The 11,952-nt window shown below is 38.6% G+C and overlaps 1 protein-coding gene across 4 annotated transcripts; it reads right to left on the minus strand.

Annotated features, from left to right (window-relative positions):
• Positions 1 to 244: 244 nt before the first annotated feature.
• Positions 245 to 11,541, minus strand: TMEM33 (transmembrane protein 33). 4 transcript variants are annotated; one of them, XM_080343460.1, is made up of 8 exons: positions 11,471 to 11,541; positions 11,323 to 11,387; positions 10,092 to 10,186; positions 9,467 to 9,654; positions 8,452 to 8,519; positions 7,551 to 7,684; positions 5,774 to 5,857; positions 245 to 4,421 (listed from the first exon to the last, which is right to left on the minus strand). In XM_080343460.1, the coding sequence occupies exons 2-8, from the start codon at positions 11,377 to 11,379 to the stop codon at positions 4,292 to 4,294; spliced, it is 756 nt and encodes a 251-aa protein (XP_080199586.1). In that variant the 5' UTR covers positions 11,380 to 11,387; positions 11,471 to 11,541; the 3' UTR covers positions 245 to 4,291. The 4 variants fall into 4 exon arrangements, with proteins under 4 accessions (XP_080199586.1, XP_080199589.1, XP_080199587.1 ...); XM_080343463.1 differs by lacking the exon at positions 11,471 to 11,541 and adding an exon at positions 10,652 to 10,693 and having other exon boundaries at positions 11,323 to 11,388; XM_080343461.1 differs by lacking the exon at positions 11,471 to 11,541 and having other exon boundaries at positions 11,323 to 11,462.
• Positions 11,542 to 11,952: the final 411 nt, after the last annotated feature.

Raw genomic sequence — 11,952 nt, forward strand, 5'->3', positions numbered from 1 at the left:
AAGTTGACATTTTAGAAAAAGATATTTTTGAATCCACATTTAAGATTAAATTACATTATCCATACTGATAATGCATTTTTGAAATAAAGGATGGCTTAAGGTTCTGTCCTTAGAAGGCGATTTAAAACAGCAAGGCCTGGGCCTGACTCTTCCTATGATTTTAAGAAAAATATAGCATAAGAAAAGTTACAGTACAGAGATACACTAACCAATTTCAGTATAGTTTAACCATAAATACTTGCACTGCAACAATTAAAAAATTACAGACAGTTACAACAGATTAGCATACCCTTCTAACATCTAGTACGTAAACATTTGCAATCTTATTCTGTTGCATTATTTCTCTTGACCAGAAAGATGACAATACCAGGGCCCATATCTAGGCTCTTGCACACAGGAATCAGTTTTTGACACTGCTTTAAAAGAATGTGCTGTTCTAGCTCAATGGTCTTTGCTACCCTTAATTTGAGCACCGTGAGGTACAGTACTTTTTGAAATTGTTTAAGTAGCAGATAGTATCATTTTGGAAGCAGGACCACATGATCCTATATGATGTAGAAACAAATCACAGTTCCCCCCCGATGCTTATTTATTTTCTTTATTTTTTAAAAAAAATTTTCTCCTCTGCCAGAGCTCTTATATCACCTCAGGCAAATCAGTCTTCCATGCTGTCTGTAATCAGGTTTCCATTTCTGTCTGTAAAATGGGCAAGAGCTGCACTTCCTTAATTAACGAAGGATCTGTACAGCAAATGTCACAATACTGGTGCCTAACAATAATGAGTTCCAAGACAGACTGTACAAAACAACCAGGTATCTTGTTTGTTTGGACATTACTATCACATATATAGTTAGCAGCTCAGAAACTTTTGGAACAAATAGTGGCTCATGATTACATTTAAAAAAAAAAAACCAAACCTTAACATGTAACAAGATATTAACAGATATTGCTCCCCTTGAACATCCAACAAAGAAGCCAACACAACATAAAACTGACAGCACAAAAATTACAATAGAATATAAAATTAAATAAAAGACAATAAAAGAAAGGATGGATGCATTAGTAAACTACTTTGTATGTAAGAAATCCCAACTGGCATTAGCCACTCCAACAGACCAAATGTGTCCTGATATTTCATTCACCTACAGCTGAAAATAGAAGAGTCTCACACTGGATCCACAGCAAGCTTGAGCACAGGAAGGGGTAGGTCTACCCACAGAACCTATGCAGCAGCACTTAAGCTCATGAAAGCCAAGATGATAAAAGCAATCACAGGTGTGATTTACACCAGTAGACGCGATAACCATATTAGGTAGACAACCTTTCAGCAAGACAAAAAATCCTCTGCTTCACGTTTGAGGTTGGCAGGCATTCTATGGTCAGCTGTAAAATTTCTCTACTACCACAGACTTCTGTTACATCCCCCACATCACAGAATGGTGGCATGAACATACAGCTCTTTTCACCAGAAAAATCTCAACCTATCAGGACACAAACAGCATTTCATGCATTTAATTGTACTATTAGTATACAAGCAGTCGCAAACTGTGGGAAGGAAACAGGCACAACGACAGAATGGTTTTGCCAGCACTGAGTAAACTTAACAGTGTTACCACTTAGGCAGCCTAAAGGGTACAGTAAAAAGCATAGTTGATGCAGAGTGCAGGTCAGTTGCTAGATTTGTTTGGAAGTTATTTTTATGCCATTGTTCCATGTTTTCTTGGCACAATAAAGAGGTAAGTTTTACCAGGCCACAAGTAAAATCCAGGTTTCGCTTGTCAAGCAATTCCTTGCAAATCCAAGAATATACTACTAGCCAAATCAAATCCCATTTATGAAAGATATTCCTCCTCTTGATCCTTTAAGGCTTTTCCTAGTTAGAAAGAGTTAACAAGAAATCCACATAAGCTCTGCTTCATGGCACTGTCTTCCAACTCTCTACTTACTGCAATCTCATTCATTTATTCCTTTAATCTTCTTCATCCATTCATAGAGCTGGATCTCAAGACTTAGCATCCTTCAGTTAGTTTCAATACATCATATCCAATTTAGACTCCTCTCTAATTTAATAACAGCATACAATTACAGGAACAGTAGACTGCACCATAACAGCAGTTTTAGACCACAAAAATTTGTTCAGAAGTAACATGTTATTTTGCTTATATTAGTTACAAGAGTATTTCTTTGCCTTCCACTCTCAGTATAGGGAACAAATTTAGATGACAAAATGAATTTTTAAATCACAGTGGTGCAAAGAGCTGAACAGAGTCTGATGTCACAACTCAGAAAAATGTACGGCATAACAAAAAAGAGGGTCTAGAACAGTGCTGAAGAACTGAAATGATGCTAAGTAGGTCTAGTTTTCTGCTCTGATTAGGTACCTTTGTTGCAGTGCTCATTCTTGGGCTAAATTTCGAAGGAGAGAGTCATAAATATTTGCACTTTAGAAGGCAAAAATTCTCTATAAAATAATTGAGAAACGCACAGAACCTTATGTCCCAATTCAGAAGCAGCACTGGGAATATAAGAACATGCACACATACGCATGGGACAGCATTCTGCTCAACTTCCAGGTGCAAGCATCAGTATGTTCTGTTAGTGAGAAAATAAGCTTGAAGAGCCTAGCAAATTACATTTAACACTCCTTTTATTGCAGTAGAAATTTTAGTTTTTATAAAATCCTCAAATTACAGGATATACATATAGTGAATCTCATTGCAAGTCTTTAGCAGCTGTAGAGCATTACTGCATGCAGTTGCTTCTGCAGTGTGCAAGTGTTCTATAAATAGCTAATCATGTTCAGAGAGCAAGACAAGTAGTCAAAGAATATCATATTCAATTACCAACTAGTTCATCAGTACCAAGAGGTTGAGCAAAAAATAAGGTTATAAATACAGGCTGTGATCTAACAAACTAATACAACTGGGAAGTATGAATGATATCCACATCACAAACAAGATAACTCAATAGTTACAGGAAAATACTTTGCTTCAAGACTGTTTTCAAAAGTGTTTCACATTAAGATTTCTCCGATCAAGGAAGAATAGTTAAGTACAGTGCTATAGAAATTTACAAAAGGCCAATGAAACCCATTTACTTTATGCAATTAGAATACTAACATTAACTACAGAAGACTAGGCAAATACTTTGCCTTGAATTTACAGAAAGCAGTTGTGTTCAGACAGATAATATTCTTTTTCCATTACCTACCTTCCAGCTGCTAGGTGAATACATAATCAATTTAATATTCATTTCTGTAGTAGTGACACTGGCTTCAGATCAGTCAGACGGATTTATGCTAAAAAATCCTACACCCATTTGTTTCAGGAGCTGCCTAAACAGGTACAATCCCTTATGCAAATTTCCCATCACAATGAGTCTCAGAAACTGTAAGAACAATTTATATAGAGCTAGCTACAGATTAATTGTCTAAAAAGCTGACATGCTTGGATTATTGCAGTTTCACATTTGTGTAGAAACAAGAACAAATTTGCAACGATTCTGCAAAAGTTACTTAGTTTACATTGATTAGTTCACTTAAGAGATGGTTAAAAGTTTAAGCATTGCAGTTTTGTCTGAAAAGCCCACAGGTCAGCAATTCAGCTTGGTAAAACATCTTGTTATGGCAAGATAACTGCACAGAGTTTCCTGCGATCAGAGTGTTGAGATTTCTTCCAACAACATGAAGACTATTTCACAAGGAAGAAACTTGGAAGAGTTCTTTATAAGTACTGCAAACAGAAATAGCGTCTCCTTCAGAAAAGGTGTTAACTATGTCAGCTTGATAGATTTTAATCTCTTTTGTGAAATTCAAAGTGGGCCATATTTTTTGCATTGAATATAGTAATTTAGAAAAAATGACTCTACAGATATATCTAATAAGCAGAACACTGTCCAAAGCATATTGCATAGGTATGCATACCAGCTGCTATCCACTGGAGACATCCTACAGTATCTATAGATCAAACTAACAGAAGCCTACTGAGCACAGGCTTCTAAAAGTTTTAATCAACCTCAAACAATCCTTGATTCCTAAAAATCAATTCTGTATGACCGGGCATGTTTTGGATAGTACACAGCTACTCTTTTTCACCAATTACCAATACAGCACAGTAATTTTAAGTTTCCATGACTTGCTTTTGATATGCTAAACTTCATATTTCTCCAAGAAAAGCATATACACATTTTTATATAGCCTGGAGTGAGACTGGTGTAAAACCAGGATTTTATAACATCAGCAGAAGTACCAGCTGCTCATAATGTTCACAAAACACAGAGGCCTGAAATCTGGCTATGCAACAGTTGGTGCCAATCTGCTTATAAAGGAAATGCTGCTGAGGCATAGTCTTCTTACAAAAACAGGGCATGAGGGCTTCATTATTAAGTGTTCAACAACAATCCTCAGCTCGGTGAAGAGAGTCCTGAAAATCAGATTTAAAGAGAGTTTTAAAATCCAACAGCATTTAGCAGAAGTAAAATCTAAATCTATCTTTTTCATTCACTACTTTTCTCAACATCCCCCCACAAACTCTAGCTAGCAAGTTCTTTAGATCAACTCAGCATTGCAGTATCTTGCAAGAGCTTCAGAATTCTTATCCTTTAAACATTAACATTTCAATTAACTTTAGTTCAGCAGCTTACAAGGTAAGGACAGATATAAAACCAGCAGAATTCTACCTTCAAGAAAAACAAACAAACCCCAAGCACTAAAAAAAAGTAATGCTCCATCAGAAATAGTGTAAGGAGTTGGGAGGTAATTGTGTGTTTGCACTGCTTCTTGGCAGAATGCAAGAACCCTGCACTCTAGAAGCAACAATTAGAAGACAGACATGAGAAATAAAACTCACAACACCAGTTTCCTTTAAAAGCACATAAATGCCAGAACATCTTGGATAAACTAGTTTTAATATTGCAAAAAAAGTTATTTTAGATACCAAAGTAGTAAAGCACCTTTGTAGATATTGTTGTTAAAAAAAAAAACCACAAACCATGTACTAAGATGGAGCAATTGATCTCTTACAAAATGGTAAGGAATAGGAGGCAATCAAGTTTATGATTCTCAGACCTGTCTTTGCATACAATGACAGCCAAAGTCACTTACTTGGTACTTTAGCAAAATATTTTCTAATCAAGTAGTGATCATACTGGAAAGTTCACAAAATCTTACCCTATGCAATGCTTGTAATAAGAAAAGTTCTGAGAAAGCACTAATCTGAGCAAATCCTCATAGAAATATTTATGGTTTCAAAGCCATAGCATTGATTTGACCAACTTCCAAACAAAATCAAGAAAGCTCTATTTCAGTTATAATTAACCTGACTTAAGAATTTAACTAAAGGAAGTAATGAACATGCTTAAGGTCACCCACAGATTTTTTTTCTCTCAACATTACACAAGTTTGTAAGTGCCTGTTCATGTATAGACTTAGCCTCAGACAGGCCTGGAATCTAAAATAAGAATATCTTTCTCGTAAATGGTCACAGAACAATTAAAAGACTTTCCTCTCCCAAAGCATAGTTTTAATTACAAAGGCATGTTCTGAAACCTCCCACTCAAGGTGGTACATTTTAGAGAAGTTCAGTTACATGAAATAAACGTAACCTTAAACCAGATAGTTGGGTATTTTTTTAGCATCCAGGTGTATTCCACATTCTATAATTACCATTTGCACATTTAGTATTATAAGTTATGCATTCATTTTAGAATGAAAAATTTCTGAATGCCTAAGACTACACAGTTTAATGTTAACTTCCAAAATGAACTCCATGCTTACCGACAGTATGGATTTCGCCGAGAGGAGTAGCGTAATGTGAGAAATCTATAGTAAATGAATGGCTGGAGCAGACTACCTTGCCCACTGAAAGAGAATAGAGAAGTAGAACTTAATACTAACAAAAAGAAAAAAAAAAAAAAAAATCAGGACTTTTCCTAATAAAAGCAATCAAACTCCTTAGGATCAAAAAGGCTACATTGGGATCACATTGGTTCAGATAATCTACATGTGACAAGAAAAAGTACACAAACTTACACTTAGGAAAGCAGAAACTTACATTACAGAATAGAAGTGTTCAATGAAGCAGTTTTTAATTAATATAAAATCAATACAAGAACAGCACTTTAAGTTTTTTATATATCTCATTTCTGGTAGTGGACAAAGAATCACAGAAGTGGTGGATGCCTGTTCAGTATTAAGAAAAAGCTTGCAGGCCAAGCACAGAAATTGGCTGACATAAATAGTCCAGTTACAGCAAGCGCTTTCAGCTCATCGTAGCACTTTGAATATATGGGCCGCATTTCTAGCATCTTTCGCAAAACTTCCCAGTACACGCTGGACACTACTATAGATGTATTGAGACACTACTGCCAAGCCAATATCTGACTATTTCAGTTACCATGAAATTAGGTTTTGATACTTTACAAAACTGCTGTTTCACATGAAAGTGCTGTAAAATAGTGAAAGGGTAGCATAGAAACCATACATAGCAAAGCACAGAAATACCATGAGTAATTTCAATGACCGAAGCCTCTTTATATAACACAATATTAAAAAGCTCTATTTGAAGTTTAACATGACAGTCCCAGTAACTAGAACACATTCAAGCATAAGCAATATCTTTACCCAAAAGAAAAAATATAAAGTGAAAATAAAAGTGAACTACAGGAGAAAATCTTCCATCTGTACAGTATTTACAAGCATTTAATATGCTAGGACAGTTTGAATAACAAATTCTCAATCGCTGCACTTAACCATTACACAATTTTAAAATTTGGCATATGATCTTTTATAAGCTTCATGATCTACTACATGATGTATCCAAAGTAGCAACACTTCTCATACTAAAGTCTCCATAGAGATAGGAAAAAAAAGAAAAAAAAGTTACCCTAAAGAGAAGTTTTAAGTACTTCAAAGTTTCAGTTATTGGATACAGAGAGTATCCATCTCTCAGTTGGTAAGTGGCCTTAAATGAAATGGAATCCTTCAGGACTGAAGCATTTAAGTTTTCAGCTGACATATTAGAGACAAATTATGTATTCTGTCAGCTTCCACAAAGGTAAAGCCTCCCTTCTGCTGCCTGTGAGACTACTCAAGACAAATGTTCTCACTGTGTTACAACTTGTATAGAAAAAAGGGCATAACCTACTCCTGCTTGCACACTTTTAGCAGAATGAAATACCATGCCACCTTAATTTATGGAATCTAATGGTAAAAAATAAGAGTTCACTTTCAACTATATTACATCAACCTAAATGAACAATGTAGGAGAACACGAGTTACAGGCCCAAAAAACTCTGATTTGACCCAACAATGTCACCCATGCTATGACAGGGAAGCATTTTTGGTGCTTAGTTATGTCGGAATTAATATTTTTTTGATTTAATGATGCACCAACTTGAGAAATCTAGTATTCAAATAAATGTAGCTCCAGGTTCAAGCCTTGGTCAGCCAGAACCATAAAAATGGAGATCTATGACCCACAGAGAACTCAATTGCAGAAAGTAATCCCACATAGCAAGTTTCTAATTCTGAAAATATTTATGGTAATTCTTACCTGAAGAGCATAAAAACTGTAGCTGGCATCAGGAAAATCTCATTGCAAGCAATGAATTTTAGAATATTCTGTTGATTAGCATTCAGTTTCTCTAAAAGATTTCTCAGAAAGGGCAAACTATTTGAACTCCGTGCCTTTGAAGAAGAAAAAAAGATTGCGAGAAAACATACAAGTTACACCTACCTTCTCCAGCACAGAGAAATCAAAATACTAACAATTATCATTTATAACTCATTTAAGAATTTTAAGACTAAGTCATTTAAAGGTATGCAGATCAGTATCTCAAGGAAAACTACTGGAAGCTTGGAACTCCGTAATTACAGAGTTCAATTAAAATCACGAGGTGCTGCAGTTCCCTCCCACACCCTTTTTGGTTCAACAGCATGGAGAAGGCCATGAGCCTTATGCTGCCCACTAGGAGGAAGCACCTATGACAGCAAGACAGCCCAGTTAGGAAGACCAAAGGTTGGACTTGCATGAAGCTGCACAAGGCAGTTCAATGAGCAGCAAGTCCAATGGCAGTTATTTCCTTGCTAGCCTCACCCTGCATTTTGTTATTTTACTACTGAAACAGAACACTCAATTTCACAGACTATGGTTTAGCTTGAAAGCATGTCTTAAGTTGCAACGTAACTGCTACACAGCTTTTGCTTCCTTCAAAGAACAACATTTGAAGAAAAGAACTAGTGTCAACTCCAACATGGTTAAGTCATAACAGAAGGGAGAAAAAACCAAACCACCAACCTAAAGACTTCTCATGTTCCCTGTGCTGAGATTCCATATAACGTCACTTTAACTCCTCTAGCGTAGCTAAAGGAAACCATAGCTGCAACTCACACCTGTTTATAAACCCCAAGAATACCAGCAGTATTAATTGTATCAAAAAGCATGTCATACTTACATCAAGAACCTTCTTCGTATATGTGGCAGCATGAAGCAAAGAGAACAGCAGAACTGGAAAAATACTCACTGAAGCAAGCGATAAGGAAAATTATAGGCTGCACAAGTGCTTCATTTCTCTGTGATGTTAACACACAAGTAACAGCTTGATGGTTGGCTGAAATTATCTATGCTGTATTAAAACATGTATACGTCTAACATCTGCATTTATAGCTCTTTGCTTCTTCCACCTCTTCACTATACATTTTTATTAACTTCAAAATGTGCACATATGTAGGTATGCAAAAGTACAACATACACCATTACACATCAATGCATTTCTGCTGGAGTGCATTCTTCCTGCGTAGAAGATGTGTGTGAGGCTACTACTTAAGATCTATCAAATACATGTAGTAATACTTTTAATTAAGAGATGCTACAAAATGCATTTCTTTACCAAAAAACATGCAGTTGCCAGCCATTCAGATTTGAGAGAGCAAGAACATAGACATGCCTCTGTCAGAAACATTTTAAGAGTAGGATACTAAGCATATATACAAAGTGGCACAAAAGAAAAGTTGGTTCTTACACATCACCTTTGACAAGCCACAGGACTAAGTCTTTTTTTGCATACTTCATCTGTTTAATAACTCATCTCAAAAAGCTACTACTGTATAATTATCTCTCTACATGATACGTGTCCTACTCACAGTGAGGAGTCATATATAAACTCAGTACTGGTAATAAATGAAAGCTACCAACTTCTCAAAGTATCACTTGAGGCTGGTCATAAAACCCACTGAAGTCTCAGGTAAAGAAAGCCTAAGTACGCAGAGACCGCAGTGCACTAGAGAGGTAATTAACCTGAGTATGGATCAATCAACATAAACCTCTCCTATTTTACACAGAATATTCTCTACGAATAGCAAACATATTCTAGTTTAAACTAGTTTTTCAACCCACGGCACAGGTGGTGAGAAGAATCAAGTTTTTAAGATATTTAAAAACATCACCAGGGTGACCAAAGCAAAGGATACTTGTAACCGGGTAGGAATTCACAAAAATAAGTGAGTACAACAGGTAGTGGCAGCTGTCCTCCAGCAAGGCCTGGGCCAGAAACGCCCTGCTAAGCTGAAAGTGTGGTAGCCTTTGGTGTAGTCGGAGGGCACTAGTAAGAGCGTTAGCCAGCAAGGCACGCTGATAAAAGCTCGCTGCTTCATGCAACCTGCAAATCATCAGAGGAGGCATTACCATATGAACCAAGCCCCTGCTCAGAAGTTTGCCACCCTTGAGAATTGCATCACAATTGCACAACACCTGAAGTATTTCTATTATCATACACAAGCACTATTATCAAAATACAACTCAAAAACTTGTAACACCGACTTACTGGAGGTGCCAAAGGTAAACCAACTCAATATATGACTCCATAACCACAGATAAAACCACACATTTGCCAGTACTTTACAGTTGTTCAACACATTTTCCAAACATGTCTACAAGTGTTTCAAACCAACCTAAAATGGATAAACTGTTCTTACAGAAATCACCCAAGTAGGCTAAATGACAAAATTTACCCTAACATGGAAAACAACTCTTTGAAAAGGGAGTGCATCTACTTTGAAAATATTTAATGCTATTTTACAAAATTACAATACATACCCTAGAAGAGGCAGGACAAATAAAGCTGAGCAGTAAACTGTGAACAAGCGGGAAATCCACATTGCTGTATCCAACTTGTTAGCCATCAGAAATTGCTACATCAGAGGAAGAAAAGAAAAAAAACAACACCCACAGATGTTGATATCTTAATATTTGCATACAATGAACATTCTTCTGTTCTATATTAAATTGTAAGTCTTTCTCCAACCTTGAACAGAATCAAATAATAGCTTGAAGCAAAGAGCATCTTTTTCATCTGTATAAAACTTGACTCATACAATGTTACTAACCATAGCAAAAACAGCTTGGCTGTCTCAGAATCAAGAGGCTCCTTTGTACATTGCAATAAAACACAGTAGTAAGATCTTGTGTGGAGGTAGCTTTTCCGAACAAACCAACCTCACAAAACAGCCAGCTTCCAAAATGCATCATGCAAGGTCTGACTTTTGTATCTATTCCTTTAAGGTTCCTTTTAAAATACACTTCACACATCTAGGGCTAAATCACATTTCTTAGGAAGGAGGAAAACAGAAGGGGTCTGGGAGATTTAGCATAGCTACCTCATAAGGAAAGTAGCATCATTTTGGCTTACTTATTCTTGGCTGCAAAAAACAACAACACAAAAAAAAACAAAATAAAAAGAACAAAAAAACCCACAAACACACACAAAAAACCCAACACAACCAAACTTTTAACAGTAATCTAGCAGCTCTCCTTAATCACAGTCCTCTTCACACCTGATGCAGTCTCGGTACCAGAATGGCTCTAACATCACATGCTTTGAGACATTAGGTGCCTAAGAGACAAAATATCAGCTCCCTTTCACCTGAAAGAGCTCAAGATGTTTTTCCGAATTTGAACCAGCTTTTGAACACTGCTCTTTTCCTCCACGTTCGTAGACCCTTTTTATGAAAATGACCAGGAATTAACCTAACCTGAAAGCGCCTTCATATCGTCATCTCCTAACTTACGTAATATAACCACAGACACATGGTTGCTGCCGCACAGAATTAGTTCTGATTGAGGCATTTCCCAGAACGGCGGCGCAGCAGCAACACGTTTTCATCCAGCAAGTGGAAGGTCCGCTTCCCCCTGCCCGGGCGAGCAGCACACGGGGCGCCCGCGCTGCCGGGGAGGCATCGTGGCCAGCACAGGGTGCTCCTGCTCTCCCCGCAAGAGCCGGGCCGGCGCCGCGGCCTGCTGCCCCCCGCACGGCCGGGCCGCTGCTTACCACCGCTCCGCCGCCGGCCCCGCCTTGCATGGGCCCGTTCTGCGTGGAGTCTGCCATGGCTGCACCTGCGGGGAGAGAAGCGCCTCAGCAGAGATACGGGCGACCGCCTCCCGAGCCCGAACTCCCGGCCCGGCCGCCCGCGACCCACCGCAAGCGCCACAAATGGCCAAGCACCACACACCGCCGCACTCCCCGGATCCGGCCGGGCGTCACTTCCAGCGGCCGCAGGGCCTGCCGGGCAATGTAGGCGACGTGACGCCTGCGACCGCCCCAGGCGGCGTCACAAGGCGTTGTCGGGGGTGGCGCGGGGCTGCCGCTGCCAGGGGACACGAGTGGGGCGGAGGTTCGCTCCGGCTCCCAGGGCTCTGCCATCAACAGCGGGCCCGGCCATTGCTCCTCAGCTGGCTATGTGGGGTCTACAAAGAGGTTCTTCTGTATTGTGACAGCGACGGTATCAGTGCTCACTTGGGCACCTGTCTGGAGAGCGTTTGGTCACCGAGGGCCAGGCAGGCTTTGCGGAGCCACTTACCGAAACACAGACTTAGGAATCGTAAGGTCCCAGGTCTCAGACAGTGCTCTGCAGTTCCCCAGTGCTGTAGTGTCATGGTGGTGTCACACAAAAATTATCCA

Source organism: Nesoenas mayeri (assembly GCF_963082525.1).
Source record: "Nesoenas mayeri genome assembly, chromosome: 4".
Lineage (NCBI taxonomy): Eukaryota > Metazoa > Chordata > Aves > Columbiformes > Columbidae > Nesoenas > Nesoenas mayeri.

Excerpts from the sequence above, each read along its gene's own strand:
- TMEM33 (XM_080343460.1), bottom strand. The coding sequence starts at position 11,379 with ATGGCAGACTCCACGCAGAACGGGCCCATGCAAGGCGGGGCCGGCGGC. Across the intron at positions 5,858-7,550 it reads ACAGTTTTTATGCTCTTCAG|TGGGCAAGGTAGTCTGCTCC; the intron begins GTAAGAATTACC and ends ATTCTCTTTCAG. Across the intron at positions 4,422-5,773 it reads CGGCGAAATCCATACTGTCG|GACTCTCTTCACCGAGCTGA; the intron begins GTAAGCATGGAG and ends TCTGATTTTCAG.